Here is a 15,752-nt window from a genome sequence, read left to right as displayed (position 1 = left end):
CCCACGGATGCTGCCATGCTACACCCACAGCATGAAGCTGCTGCGAGCTGTTGTGACTGTGAAGTCGGTTTTGCCTCCGGGGAATCAACACCCCCTGCCCTGCTGAGTCGGCAGCCAGACGGGCTGAAACAATAGTGCAAGTTAATGGAGCAAAACAACCATCGGTGTTTCCTATTAAAAGTATTTTTATGATGATGATTATTATTAATATTATATAGGGGCTGTAATTTTCTCCCGACTCACTCCAACATCTCACAAAATAAACAGTTGCTGTATTATCCCCTTGTAAATGAGACCACAGGATTGTAAACTTTAATTTGTTACTTTTGGCTGCTCTCAGGTTTGGCAGACAATTAAACCAATTCATTAGTTCACAGAGGCATATTTTTGGCCATGTCTGGCTGCGTGAAGTCATCCACTGAACACGTTGGAGGCAGGGTGCAGAAAAAGTGTACAGTGTCTTTGCCACAGGATCCATCAGTAATGGTCCAAATAAGCCAGCGTGGCTTTTGTGGACACAAGTGGGAGGGTGTCTGGCTCCTCCTGTTGCTCTGCCGTGCCCTGGGCATGTGCCATTGGCAGCCCAGTGCCCTGACTTGTTGGCCGGAGACATGGTATCGATCCTGTATCAGACTGGAAGGTAGCTGGGTCGTGCCTGAGGCTTAACCTTTAAATTCTGCAGAGTTTGATCAGTGAAACTCCATAGGACATGGCAGAAAATGCTGAGCTCTTGGAAAGGCTAATCTGGCTGTGCGTGACCTCCAGAGCCATTCCCACCACCTGAATTAATTCCTTGAATAGCTGGACTGCTTTCGATCCCTGCTTTTTCAGCTGCAGACACATGGCTAGCCTTTACAGCCCCATGACAGCAGCACATGGCTTTTAGACTTTTCAGGGCTACTAGTCATATGTGCTGAGAGTTAAGGTGTGTTTTTTTAACTGTAAGCCATAACAGTATATTTTATGGTACTATCACCTCCCCTGTCCAAAGGGGCTTAGTGCAAACCACCAATCAGATGAGGTTCCCTTGTCAGACATTTTTCACACACGATGTCCACGAACAAACCAAAAATCCTGAGCCATCTTAGTTTTGAAAAAAAACCCACCCCATAAAATTCCTCCCTCTTCCTTTGTTCACTCCATGGTAGGTGTAGAAGTCCTCAGTGCTTGTGACCATCAACATTATCAGCCAGGTGAAAAGGCAGCTGATCTTCGCAGTGGCCTTGATAGTGGTGTGTATTGCTATTTGTTACTGAGATACGGCAGGAAATTTGCTCACTTATTTTCTCTCTTACTGCTAGTCCTTTCTTGGCTGATAGACAAGGTATGGCTGCCTGCATCCTAATGGGTTTTGTGGGAACCTACACACAAGTGGCTGAATGCACCCTTAAAAGCAGGCAGGAGGTTTTCAGCTTGCAGCTTGTCTTGGTGAAATGGAAAGAATAATACAGATTCCATAAGGGAACCTAAAATGCTTTAGGTCAGTTTTCTTCCAGATTTTTCATTCAACAAGCCATTAAGGAGACACTCTTAAATCCTTTCATCCTCCTTCCAAAGCATTGCATTGGCCCCGTGTCTGTGACAGTAATTCAGCAAGTCCCCAGGAAGGATTTTACAGGTGATGATGGTTCCTGCACCGCTGTTTAAGAGCCATTGACCCGGATGAAAGCACTTTCCAAGCCACAGAGGGACATGGGACAGAAGAGGATCTTTGCCTCATGGTACAATTAAATAAAGGAATTTCCAGTATCTCCACTCTCCTGGTACTATTAAACCAATGTGGAAGAGATCAAGAGCCCCTGAGCTTGGTTTCACCCAGCACAAGGCTCTGATGTGGTGCTCAGCTGGGCTCAATTCCCTCTCAAGTTAAAATTATTCATTCCTTTCTTATTTCAATAAACTGCCTTTCTCTCAAAAATCACTCAGGGTTTTTGGAGTCAATTTTTGTTGGAGTGCTATTTTATAGCACTCAAAATGAAAAGAAATATTTTTGAATAATGAAACCTAAAAGCTTCCCCAAACTAGTTCCCCACCACCGCATTTCTCACTGGCCAGCACTTTGAATTTGGATATGCACAGAGTTCTTCTCCATTTTGCAATTTTTCTCTGAGTGATCCTACCACTGCTGGCGTGGCCAGGGAGTGTCGCTGGGCACTGGCTCTCCCTCGGCTGGAAGTGCTGGAGAGGAGAGGCTGTGGTAGGGAGCAGAGCATTTATGAAAAGATGGTCACTTCCTTCGGTGTCTAACTGGGTTTTTCCTTTTCCTGAAATAGTAATATTTATTAACAAAAGTGTTTTGGTAAAACAGTGAGCAAATGCTGCAGAAGATCTAATTACGACTTCCTATATCGCGACAGTTCTTCTCAAAACAGCAGCAGAAACCTGCCTGTCCCCACCAAGATGCAGCTGTTTTCTTGCACGGTTGCTCCTGCCACGGGCAAGGACGTGCGGTGACCGAGGCCGATGTGGGTGTGAGCTGGGTCCCGGTCTCTTTTGTGTGTCTGGTACATCCTCTGCTCCTCAAACTGCTTTTGAGGGGGAGACGAAGGGCTTCACCCTGCTGCGGGCAGCTGCAGCTCACTGCGTGTTTGTATCAGGAGTTGGAGGAGGAGGATGGAACTGGTTGGGTTTTGAATCGAAAAAGAAGTCATCTATTTTTCTCTTTTCAGCTATTTATCAAGGCTCAGTGCAAAGGGCCTGACACCCGGCCAGTGCGGCCGGGCTGCTGTGATCTGTGTGACACACAAGCGGCCGTCGAGCCGGTAATGAGGGACCTTCTCCTCAACGGCCAATTGAGCAGCCGGTGCCTGCTGAACAGCTTCATCGCGGGAGGGACGGCTGGGTATATCTCTATTTTGACATGTCCTCGCTGAATGAGGAGGAGAACAAGCAGAAAATGGCTGATGATAAATGCAGCAATTAGGGAAGCTTAATGGAGCAGAAGGTTTTTTGTGAGAAGACAAAGAAATTGCCGTTCCAACACCTGCGAGGAGGTCCCAGCCGCTGCAGTAGGGAGGCCTCCAGCTGTGCTGCAGCAGCAGGGGCTGGGGCGAGGGGAGACGACCCTTTTCCTTCACACACTCATCTCTCAAAGGCCTTGGAAAAATATTTTCCAAGTTAAACTTCAAAACACCATTTGATTTTTCTTTTCCCCCATTATGTTCAGAAATGGTAGCCTGTAATTTAGGCCCATTGCAGCCCTCCCCTGCTCCCTGCTTTTTATTCAGTTTCACATAATACAGTGTGCTACTGGGAAAGGCATTTTCCTGACAAAATATTGATCTCGGTGGTATGAAAGAGCTGCGGCCTCAGCAGGGGGATGCTGACGTGCTGGACATGGGTGGACATGACAGGGCTCCCCTGGATGCCACTGCTGCGCCCGCAGTGACGCCCTGTTTAAGGCTGAGCCCACCACCCGCTGCACTCTTCCCAAAGCACCACATTTCCGAGCTAAGCCCTGGGCTACCAGCTCCCAGGATTTGAACGAAAGTGCTAAATTTGTTTGCCAAAGCCCCATTTCTCTTTATTTCTGTGGTTAGACTCTTCCCAAAGCAAACTGCTTGTGCAAAGGGACACCAAGAAGCACTGGGGAAAGCTCTGTGAGGGGGTGTGCAGGGAAAGACCCGGCAGCCCCCGGTGTGGGGAAGCCCAGGTTTCAGTGACAGGCAATGCCATTTTGGTCTCTCACAAGACTATTACCAAAATCCCCTCCCCAAAACTGCAACATGACTGTTTTCCTAAGACTTTGGAAAAAAGGAATTTCCTGAAGGATGTAAAAGAAAGGTTTCCTTCTTTTGCTCGGTATGAGCCAAGGAAAACACAAACCCCATTTTCCCCACTGCGAAAGGCTTCTTGGCTCAAGCCTGAGCTGCGCACCACTGATTTGCCTCTTCTCTTGCACTGGCACTTGGCAGCCTGCCCGAAGCAAAGCTGGTGTGTCTCACTCTTGCCTAAGCTCTCAGGATATTGCATTTCTGTCTAGTTGGCTTCTTGTGCTTTCCCTCCTCTAGACCCGGGCGATGTCGGCGTTGCAGATCTGATGGTGGCAGCTCAGGCTGCTACAGAGTCCGTGGGTTCCCCTGCATCAACCATTTGTTTGTCTAACTTGGGGTCACCAATAACTAACTTTAAGTATTTATAGTATCTATAAAGGCTGGAATGGACAATTCCCATATGCTTTAGGCAATAAAGCTTGCTTTTTAGGGAAGTACTAGATCTTTTTGTCAAAAAAAAGTTAATATTTTTGCCAAGTAATCTGAAGATTCATTACAGCTTTACAGATTGGCTTCTTCCCTCACTCCATGAACTTCTGGTTATTTGTCTGTTTTACTGACCAGTCCAAGACTGGCCCCCATTAACTGAAGCTGGTGCATGCCAAATCTCATTCCACCGAGCTGCGGTGGCACGTGGCATCATGTTCGGACAAAAGGTAATGCAAGTGCAAGAGCTGGTCTCCCTCCTTATGCTTTCCTGAGCTTCTTCTTAAAAATAGGTTGCCTGAGGCAAGCAAGGAGCCTTACAAATCCCATCCTCTTCTTCCCACTGTCATTTGCTTGTTATATCCCACCCTGTTGGTGACTGAGGAAAGCCTCTAGGGAGACAGCCGAAAGTAGAATGAAAATGGTAAAAACTGCACAAAATGAAAGCTCAACAGTGGTAGAAATGAGTAAAACCCAGGAAGTCCTTCTGTACCAGGTCTTTTTAGCAGAAGGTGTCTCAGCTGGGGCGGCTTAAAGGAATAAGGCTGAATTAATTAATTTCTCTGTTTAGGTAATAATACCATTAATCATGATGAACCATTTCGTGAGAAGGCTGATACTCGGTACTGCGTAATTCCGCAGGAATCCCACTATAGTGCAGCATTATTGATGGGTCATCCTCCGAAAGTGTAAGAGCAATGCCTTCTAATACAGTAAGTGGCAAACCACTGATTTTCTTTTAATATTCAGACTGCCACAACATCAGTCATGATGAACTCTTCTGGCACCGGTGTGGCTGCAATGAGCAATCCTTCAGGAGTGCCAGGGGAGCATGGCATTGATTTAATGCTCATTTTTAAAACTGTACACGGACCAAATGCTTCCACAGGGTATGGTCCATTTTGGGGTTTTTTTGAAGTACGCAATAACAATCCCCTTGTTCGCACTTCTCTGCATTGGGATGATGCAGCTACGGACTCTAAGAGAGGTTAGGGAGGTTCATTTATGCAGGTCTGTGTTAGAGGTGGTGTCAAGCAAGAGGCCGTGTTGGACAATAGCACCAGGAGGGTTACAATCCCCCTGAGCCAGCATTACAAATATCTTTATGTGAGTCCAACACACTTTTCACTTCCACCATGTGTTATATGCTCCTCTGATTTCAGCTGGGAGAGCAGGTGCTGATTTTTAATGCCTATTTTGTTTTAAGCCTCCTTTCATCAGATTAAGGACCCTGCTATTTTATTTCATTTTACTTTTTTATGCTTGGTAATTTAGTCACACGCAAACTTAAAAACAGAAGCTGTAACATGCTGTTAAAGCACAGTCGCCCACTGTTAAATCAGTTAGTGAGAGTGAGGGGGCTTGGAGCACTTTTCCATCCCCCTGCAGATGTCTGCTCTCAGCCTACGGGAAAAGCTGGGGAAGCAAATGAAAATGCACGTGGAGAACAGTGCTTGAGGCGATAACCTTCCCGTAGTGATGCCGGCAGCACGAGCCCTTCAACGAGCTTCTGCACAGAGGCTGCGCTTCCTTTTCTGTCCTTCTGTCCCCCCAGCAGAAGGCTGCCGGATCAGCGCAGGAGGCGCAGAGCCCAAGGTGCCCCTGCGCCAGGGCCATGGGCGCGAGAGCTGCGGGGGAGCGCCGCTCTCCTCCCCCCGCCCCGACCCTCCGAAGCATTTTACGGGCCACGTTCCTTCTGCCGGCAAAGATCCACAAACAAAATAAAATCCCTCTCCCAGCACCAACCCCTTCCACCAGCTGCCTCCTCCCAGCCGTCGAAGCGCCGTCGATAAACCATTAGCCTCCGAGTCAACAGCACTGGCTACGACACACAAACACTCAACTACCTTTTTCATCCAAAATCAATGTTGTATTTATCTTCATTGATCTACAAGGAAACTGAATGTTTAAAATTACAGGGGGTGCAGGGGGGAGGATGGGGGGGGGGGGGAAACAAGAGTTACAGAGCCAAGAAAATAGTAGCGGATGGCTGAATTAACTAGAGAGAAAAAGCCCAGGATATATAAAACATGGACACTGAAAAATAAAATAAGGGAGGGGGGATGGTACAGCAAGTAAAACATGGCAAAATTTACATATGGATGAAAAGTAAAATTGGAAATAAAAAATAAATCATGCCAAAAAGCAGTTCAAGGCAGAACCACACTGAAACAAACATTTGCTTATGGTCTTCATGTACTATAGATAATATATCAGAATTTCTTTTTTTTTAATCAACCATTAGACTTTTTTTTTTTGCACTCCTAAAATTCTACTTTGTCTTGTATACAGATTCCAATAAGAACACTGCACAATTAGCACAAGGGGTCCACGGAAAATTGTCCTTGCTTGCCAGCGATCCTGCCCACAACACAAAAAAAGAGAAAAAAAAAGGAAAAAAAAATAAGGAAAGGGTCTGCCGCATGGTACTGTGCCAGTTCCATCTGCTTTTGCCAGCTTGAAAAGTAGGAAACCAAAATTCCCTTCCAGGAGCGTGTGTCTCTCTCTTTCCTTGACGAACAGTCCCTTGTGTTTGTACAAAAAAATTCAGTCTCTCTTTTTTTTTTTTTTTGTTAAACACAAGCATCCTTCTTCCTGTTCACATGCCATTTCCATTCTGTCTCCATAGTTGCGAGTTGGTTGTTTTTGGGTTGTTTTTTTTTAAACCTTCCTCCCCCCAACATCCACTAAGACCTGCCTCCAAGTTCTTGCATAGTTGAAGTATATATGCCGTACTTAGCTTTCTGAGTGTGAATTTCTGACTGTGACAAGAGTATGAGTTGTAACCATGTTAACAAATAACCAGAGTGGTTCTAGAAACCATTTTTATAAAGTCTACCTATGTTAAGAATTTAATATTGGTGTACATTTATATTAACAGAATATTTACAGTTTGTTTTCTTTGTTTTTTTTTGTTTAAAACAAGAAGTCAAAAAAAATTCCTCTTAAATTTCTGCATAATATAATAAGGCAAAAAACAAACAGTTTTGTACATTATTATTATTATTAATATTTTAATATATATCTGTAACTTCGGTTCCAAAGTACCAAGGTAAGTGATCAATTGGCCTCAGAAGGGAACCTCACAGTGGACTGTAAAACTACAGTATTTCCATAAATAATACTTTTAAGAAACCCTGGGTATTTTTTTCTTAAGGATCTGAGGCCTTTAAAATGCAAATTTAACTAAAAACAAAAGCAAAATTTCTTCTTTTTTAAGTGAATAAAGAGCACAAAATTAAAAAAAATACAAATCCATTAAAAATGTTTCTCACATTTGGGAAAAAATGTACAAACTTGATATTTTTAACTCATTTTTTTTTTTAGCACAGAAACAAAAAACAAAAACAAAAATCAATACCTATATATTAAATTCCCATTCTCAGCAACCTTCTTGTTGGAAAGTCTGCATCCCCGACCCCGTTATTTATGGAAATGTGCTTAACTTCTACAAATTTTACATTAAAAAAAAAAGTTTACAGCAGTGCATTTTGTAAAAGGTTTGTTTTTTGTTTTTTTTTTCTGTTTGTTTTTTTTTTGTTTGTTTGTTTTATATACAGGCAAGTTTAAAATTCGATGTTGGGGACTATCGTGCCTCTACTTCTTTGGGGTTCCTAGAGGGGGAGTAGTCCCTGGACTCTGAGTTTGTGAGTGGAGTAGTCCTGCGTGGGGAGGCAGGTCTGGTGCTGCTCGCTGGTACAAGAGGCGGTGGGGCGCTCAGCGCTGCAGTTGGTGGGTTCCTATTTAAAATCCCATTGTGCATGGCAGTGGATGGACTCAGTCTGGGGTAATGCATCCCGCTTAAATGAGGCATGAAGGATGGCACGTGTGCCAGGTGACTTTCGATGGGGGACGAGTGCAAGTGGTGCATTCTGGCACGCTCAAGTTCTTCCCGTAAGTGCAAGCGCTCTCTTTCCTCCACTTGCCGCAACCGCTCCTGCTCTCGGCGGGCTTCAAGAAGGTTTTCATGGTTATAGTCGTGTGGCTCCCTGTCTCTATAAGAACGCTCATGGTCGTAAAATCCAGAGGTGGTAGGGAACCTGTGGATAGGATCCGTCCGGAGCTGAAAGTCCATTCGACGGTGCAGGTCTAAGCTCCGGTAGGCATCTCGCAACGGGTCCCTCATTGGGTCCCAAGAAAATCCGGGATGCGGCAGCCTCTCTCTTCCTGACAAAGGGTTCATGCCTATGAGCGGGGTCATCATTCTGCTGCGGTCCAGAACATTCATGTTGTTCATCTGGTGCACGCTGCCCATGGAGATGGGCATAGAGGCAGCCATCGAGTGAGGCAATGATAATCCATGCAAAGTGGGTGGTGGGGGATGCTCCACTGATCGGGAGTGCTGTGAAGGCTCAGACCCTACCACCAGCACATCACTGTCTTCCTTCCTCTCCTCTTTGACTTTGATGTCATTCTTAATCTTCTGGAGGTCGCTGGGAAGCTCTGTCTTTCTCTCCATGTCCTTGCTCATTAGATTGGTAAGCTTCAAGCTCTCACTTAGTGCAGGTTTGCTGTATGGGGACACAGACTGGATTACTGGCTTTGTGTTGTCCTCGGAGGGTCTCTTATCATGGCTTGGAGTTTCCTTCACTGGGGAACGGCTCTCTTTAATCTTGTGTTCTGCTATGGGCGGCTCTCTCAGCCGGTCAGGGTGCTCTCGCTCGGGTTCTTTGGACCTTTCCCTTTCCCCGAGGCTAACCTGCCTGATGGGATCACTGGAGGTTTGGCTGTTGCTGCGGATGAGATTGCTTATCTGATGTGTCACTGGAGCCGATGCCGGTGAGGATCTGTTTGAATGTCTGTTTTTATCCATGAGGTCTCTGTAAAAAGAGAGAACACACATCCTTCGTTTTGTGTGAACAAGCATACATGTGATGTTGGACATGCTTAGTGCTGTGTCTAGTTGTGTACTTTGAGATTGCTCAGAAAATAATGTGAAAAGCTCTGCCAGCATCAGCTATAGGTGTGATGCTACACTAATAGATATGCACTACCTGTCTTTACATACTATGTAGGAAAAAAGTGTAAAATGTCCACAAATTTGGGGACTAAATTGGGGATGCATTTGAAAGAACAGAAGGACCACTTCACTGAGAAATGTAGGGAAAAAAGAATTCCAGACAGCTTATTTTTTAAAAAAAGATGCTTATTGTGTGTTCATATATACATCTTGCTGCCAGACAATGATCTTCTTGGCTGTAACACTCTTAACGCAGGTTCCTTTCCTAAAACATGGATCCAGTCACACAAAACAGAAGCCTGCAGAAATATATGCAGGTCCTTCACAAGACAGCCTCGTCAACTGGAAGCAGCCAAAAGATGATGCTTATTTTCCTATGGAGCTGCAGGAGAGTTTTTGTTGTTGGCAGTTTTGGCAGGTAAGCTAGGTGCTTAAGGACAAAAATCCTTGAATAGGCCATGAAACTTGAGTGATTGACCTCTGTTTCGAGAGGACCTGCTATGATGAACAAGGTGTTTGATGACAATGTCCATGCTTTAGAAAGAGAGGCATGAGGGTTTACATTTCTAACTGCACCTCTATCTCTGAGCAAGCCAATTAGTCACAGTTACTCCCACCTCTTTAAGAGGAGAATAAATAATGATCACCTTTTAAAACCACTTTGCTCTGAACAAGAGACACTTTAAATGTAAAGTATGATGGTGTGATTGAGAGAACTGCATTATGCAGCTGAGAGGCTCACTGATGCCTAAGCTTTATGCTGGGTTTGCTTTTGAAAGCTGTGAGACCCGAGTGCTGAAAGCTGGAGGTGTTTTGAGGAGTTCTGTAAGTATTTATCCCTTATGATTACATTTGCTAACCCAGATTTCTTCCTCTGGTAGTCCTGATTACTGGTCAAGGAGGTGGTTCATTAAACCATGTCCAAACAGGGATGGTGGGGACAGCTTAAGCTGAATTAATAAAAATGTAATAGAGATGTTAACCCCTGTGTGAACACCCTTGAGACTAAAGTAACCTTGGTTTGCAAATGAATTACACTAAAGCCAAGAAGTCCTATCTGAATGACTATCCACGCAAGGGTGTCAGACAACGTAGCATTTAAAGCAAGATGATTTTCAGCCTATTGCTTCCATTTAATCTTGTTCACAGGCACTGCCTGAAGATGCCATGAAAAGCACTCCAGGAAAACTATGAACCCCCTATCACTAGGCAAATGCACACATCTAAGCCTTGCAGGCTGTTATTGCCTACAAAGAAGTAGCCTGTTGGAGACAACCGGGCTCTGAAATATAAAGGGCTTTACAGCTTCAAAATCCTGTAACTGGAAGCTAATGAAGTATCTATAGCCCAGGTGATACAGACCCGTCATCGTTAATAAGGGTTTGTCTACAGTGCAATTTTTTAAAATCAGTTTTGCTAATGGTTCATGCACACTGCACCAGATATAGGCATTTGCATTTTTATCTCGTTAATGTCCAGCTAACATTTGAATTCATCAGCATATCTGTACATTAATGAGAACCCATCACAACCCTACCTTCATGATTTCAGAATATACAGTGATCCTAAAGCAACTGCGTTGAAAACAGCCAAGTATACCCTGAAAACACCATGACATGCTCACTTCCTCAACCTGGTGGTTTTTATTAACCTACCAGCAGGGACTGGCTTACCATATTTCCATAGAGGACAAATGCTAAAAGGTAATGAGGTCTTTTTTTGGTGTTGATCTCATCTGAGGGAGAGGCCTATCAGCTGCTTCAAAGACAAGCAACGCTTTGCTCTGAAGATTATTTTACAATTGGAAAAATTAGAAAAAACGTAGAGGAAAAATAGGCCCATGAGAAAGTGCTCAAAAGCACCCACTGCTTACCTCTCTTTGTCTCTGTCGTCTTTACTCAGAGAAAGATCCCTCTTCTCGGGCTCTCGCTCCCGCTCTCTGTCTCTGTCATGGTTTGTCACCGAGGAGCTTCGCTCAGAATCGGTGGGCTTGGGCCACTGTGGAGGTGTTGGGAAGGACGGTGGGGTCCGATGGAGTCTATTCCATGGTTCGTGGGGATTATTGAAATTCTGCAGGTTTGGGCCATCTTTGTGAGTAAAAATGTTGTTGTGAGCTAGAATAATGACAGGGGGAGGAAGAGTTAAAAATAATTCAAACCAAATAATTACATATACATTTTTCACAATGTTAATCACAACCAGAACTGTCCTTTCAAGACTTTTTAATGGGGAGGCTAATGGTGAGGGGGAGCTACTAGCAGGTGGACAGAGATACCTCTAACACTGGGTGTAAGATCCACCAGCTCTTTTAATTCTATTGGCAGAGGAAGCTTTAACTGTACACCTGAGTAACTCAGAGATGACTGAAAATGCCCAGCTCCTCTTCTCCCCCCACCCCAGCAAGGGTTCCAGCACGAAAGCAGTATTTTTCCTCAGCTCCTCTCACTGGCAGAAACTTTAATTTGTGGGTAGTTACAAGCAATCAGTTGCCTCCAGCTGAGGATTCAGGGACGTTTTGTTAAAGAAACCAGACTATTTGGTGGTATGTATGTGTGTGTATAAAAATAGAGCTTGGCTGTAGGCTTTTCAGAACAGTCACTTGATTTTCCTCCATCAATCTTCAGCTGATTTCTGTTGCACCATGAGATGCAAAAGCATGCTCTCTTATGTGTGGCTCTCAAGCATGTCTTGCCTACAGGTAACATGTTTTTGAAGTAAAATCATTTTATACAGGTAATTTAAACTTCAGGCAATGGTTACAGAGGAAGTCTACACGCTGAATTAGGAGAAGTATCAACAGCTGTTCCGCTATGCATCTTCGCTGTTGAAGGGTGTTACTTCAGATGCCCATAGGGTCTCAGAGCTCAGGGGGGCCTTGCAGCTCTAGCACCTCTAGGAGCACACAAGGTACCAACCCTCAGCAGCGAGGAGACACAGAGCACAGCTAGTGATGTCTGTGACATGCAGAAAAGCTCCCACCGCAGAGACCTGGAAATCTTAGGTGCAGTGTTTTCAGATAGGAGAATGGAGGTTAGGAATTAAACTTCTTTAAAAACTACCACCAGCTGCTGTAAATATTAGCATGTGGCTTTTCTGGAAGGGATGTTTGTCTGCAGTAACCCAGCCAGTACTTACTCAGAGCATGACTGCCTAATCCTCCAAAGGCATTGCTGCCTAAGTTCCCAAGGCCGCTGAAGGTGCTTGACCTGCTAAATGGATCTGGAAAGGCAAACAGGGATTTAGCAGGCATTTAGCCAAGAATGTTGGAGAATGAAACGCACCCCTCCCCTTCTTAACGGTCTGAATCCAAGTAGGATTAGGCCAGACTTTAAGCTGATCCTTCTCATTGCAAGGTTCTTTGCACAGAAAATTCCCATCATGTTAAAATGGAGAAGGGATTCAGTGCTCACTCTGCAAACAGGTGCTGTAATAAACTTTTGTATGCCAGTCAGAGGCGAGCTAGAAATTAAGGTCTAATAGCTGAAATTAGGGTTGCTGCTGCTGAGCTATAACTCTCCTTCCTTATCAGTACTAATAGCAGAAGCATTGCAATTGCCTTGACAGAAGAACCTCGGGAGGCTCCTCTGTCAGCATACTGAGGGGACGCATTGTTTCACTCATTTCTGTATACAACTTTCTACCCTCCTTGTAATAGAGCACAGAGACAGTCCCGAGCTAATTGCTATGGACATCCATCCTTACACAAACTAACTTTGGCCTGTTTGTGCTGACATCCTCTCCCATAATAGCTTCCTTGACCCCAGTGATGGTGGAAATAATAGTGTAGTCTTAGGAGCTACTATGACAAAGGCAGGGGAGGTTTGTATTCTTTTGAGGCAAAAATTGAATCTTGACTTTCCTAGTCAAGTATCTGACTATTTGGCTACTGGCACTTGGATATAAAAAGTCCTGCCTTTTTTTTTTTTTCTTTTACATTAAAGGCACCCAGCATCAGAAGAGGTTCCTCTCTGAGCAGATACAGCCTGACTCAGGTTTCTTCAGACATAGCTATGGGTTAAATCGTACCAGTGTACTTGTTTTCTTTCCTACTGGTCATCTCTAAACAACTCCTCCTTCTGTCCACTGGCTTTTTGACTGTTCCTTTAAAGTCTTTAACTTGCCATGTTACAGGAGGTGTGTTGCTCTCCACTTCCTCATGGATATCCTTATATTTAAAATATCAAGGCAAATAGCACAAATAGCTTGGATCTTTAAGCAAACAGCTATTTGCTTATTTATTTATTTTTAAATAGCTGTTCTTGCCCTTCCCCTTTGATATTAAGTAGTTGAGTGACTCTCTAGAAATACAGTTAATTTTGACAGAATGTTCAGGAATTGATGTAAATCTGGGTATTTGCAACAGAAAAAAGTCTACTAGGTCATGTGGCATGCCACATTTACTGATTGGATGAGTGTTACTAAAACATTAATCAACAGAGCTTGAACTTTAATTGGCAATGAGCTGCTTGTAAGCTTCTAAAATGAGGAAATTTGAGAAAATCAGGCTCTACTTACTGCCAATTAGGAAACTGAAAGGCTGGCAAAATGTGCAGAACAGCTATTTGCCAGGAACTGTTCACTGAACTTTATTAAAAGAACCTAGCCAAGAACTTTCATAGGTGGGAAATGGTATGGGAGGGGCCCATTTTAAGCTGTGGCTTGTTTGAGATACCTCTGCATAAATTTTCCCTTTTTCCTTGGGCACATTCAGCAGCACAGAAGAGCTCTACAGGTCACATTTCAGATCCTGTGCAGTGTCCCATCAGTGACAGACTTGCCTGCTCTGCCATGCCCCCTTCTCTTGCAGGAGAGGGTCTGCTAATCCTGCCCCTCTCCTTTGGAGGAGAGCAGAGGGGAAGTGCTGGGAAGCTGGCATGGGTGAGAAGCTGGCTAGCTTCTGGTTGCTGAGACAGTTTAAGCCTCTCCCTCCCCTAGTGCTACAGCGCCTCAAGGCAGGACCACAGCAGAGAGCCAGGAATGGGTCAGAGGTTTAAAGGTGAAGGCAGGGTTTACTTACACTTACCTGCCAAGTGGTTAGTAGGCAGGAAACTGCTGTGGTGAGGAGAAGGACCAAAAGGGGTGGTGGCTGGATGTGTCGCACCTGTGAGAACAAGGTCCCTTTTTAGTTCAGTGGCAAGTGACTGCTTGCATTCACAGAGGTCCTGGCCATCACATTCAAGAACCAGGTGCAAAGGCACAGGCCAGATTTAAACACAGCAAAGGCAGGGGAAGACCCTAAACACCAGCTGAGCGAGCTACAGGCAGGATTTCTCTGAGTGCCCTTTAAAGGAGTCTGTGGGCACTAGGAGGCAGGAGGAGACCTTGCACTGAGCATTGCTGCTCACCTGTAGTAATGAGGAAGTGAATCTCTTTGTCTGGCATTTTCAGTCATTACTCTGTGTTTACATTAAAAAGGGTCAACCTAGGTTATGGGCCCAGACAGAAGGTGCTCGGAAGTGACTGATTAGAGTCTATATGAAACACCAGTTAATGACAGGCACGCAGGGAACATCAATCATGCCTCTCCCTTGAGAGCTCCATCTACACTCTCACATCTGTCTCTGCATCCACAGGCTCCCCCCGCAGTATTTCTTCCCTTTCCTAGACACTGCTCATTGCCACAGTGCCATGCTACCTCGTGGGAAAGAACGCCACTGCTGAGCATGCTAGATTAGAGTAAGTTGAGGCAAGGGGCAAGAATGGGCTGAAACAAGCTGGTTTGCCCTGTATATCAAGGTGGACCAGGCTCGTGCAGAAGATTCTGCTCTCCTTTCAGAGCAGAAAATGAGAGATTTGCTTCCTTTGCAGGCAGACACATGTGAACCTGAATGGGCTTGAACCACACCATGAAAAGCACTGGTGTCACCTGCCGCTGGGACACATGGCTTGGGGAGAACATTAACTCCCATGTACCCTGCAAATGACAGTATGTTTGGGCAGTCTCATGGGCCTGGCTTTTGCCCCCTAAGATTAGTACAGATGATTTTCAGGAAGCACCTGAAATCAACTTTTGAATATTTGTTTCAGATATGTGTGACAAAATGTTTCTGTGGCTCCAGTATTACACTGACAAGAGCAGTGCTCTCCAACTGTTTAGACTGCAAACACCCTCCTGGTGCCTCCTTCCTGCCAGTACTTCCACTACTGCAGGCAAAGCAGAATTAGCAATTATCATAACTTTCAGATGCTGCCCGGATGCAAACACAACTTCTGCCTCCCTTGCAGAAAGCAATACCTGTCCTACCCGTGCGTTAACTGTCTCAATTTGTTAGAAACTAGTAATTCCACACAATGACAGAAGCAGCACTTTCCCAAAGACATGTTACGTCATGTGCAGAATAGACCAGCATCTATATAAAGCTCCTCAGTGCTCTTGTCTTGTCTATTTTGTTGGTAAAAAGTTAACTTCCCTTAATATCGGGAAGAGTAACAGGTCAACTCTAGCAAACAGCAGCAGCCATACTGGGCATGAACATGGGCTCTTCACTAACAGCTCACTTACCCAGTCATCGCTTTCTCAAGTGATAACTTTGCATTATAGAAAAGAGGATTACGATCCTTCTCCTCCCACCTGGCACTCCAGCTTTCCTGTC

General features: G+C 44.8%; 1 protein-coding gene across 13 annotated transcripts in view; it reads right to left on the bottom strand.

Moving 5' to 3' along the window:
• Positions 1 to 6,047: 6,047 nt before the first annotated feature.
• The window catches only part of FBRSL1 (fibrosin like 1), a 552,195-nt gene continuing 542,490 nt past the window's right edge, over positions 6,048 to 15,752 (bottom strand). For 12 of the 13 annotated variants that reach the window (XM_074843783.1, XM_074843790.1, XM_074843782.1 and 9 more), the window contains 4 exons: positions 14,183 to 14,260; positions 12,295 to 12,378; positions 11,033 to 11,273; positions 6,048 to 9,019 (listed from right to left, as the gene is read on the bottom strand). In XM_074843783.1, coding sequence (XP_074699884.1) covers positions 7,786 to 9,019; positions 11,033 to 11,273; positions 12,295 to 12,378; positions 14,183 to 14,260 — 1,637 coding nt within the window. In that variant the 3' untranslated portion in view covers positions 6,048 to 7,785. The remainder of the gene's footprint in view (positions 9,020 to 11,032; positions 11,274 to 12,294; positions 12,379 to 14,182; positions 14,261 to 15,752) is intronic. The other variant, XM_074843788.1, reaches the window with a different exon arrangement.

This window comes from Strix aluco, chromosome 18 (genome assembly GCF_031877795.1).
Source record: "Strix aluco isolate bStrAlu1 chromosome 18, bStrAlu1.hap1, whole genome shotgun sequence".
Classification (NCBI taxonomy): domain Eukaryota; kingdom Metazoa; phylum Chordata; class Aves; order Strigiformes; family Strigidae; genus Strix; species Strix aluco.
This window is presented reverse-complemented; position numbering and strand designations above follow the sequence as displayed.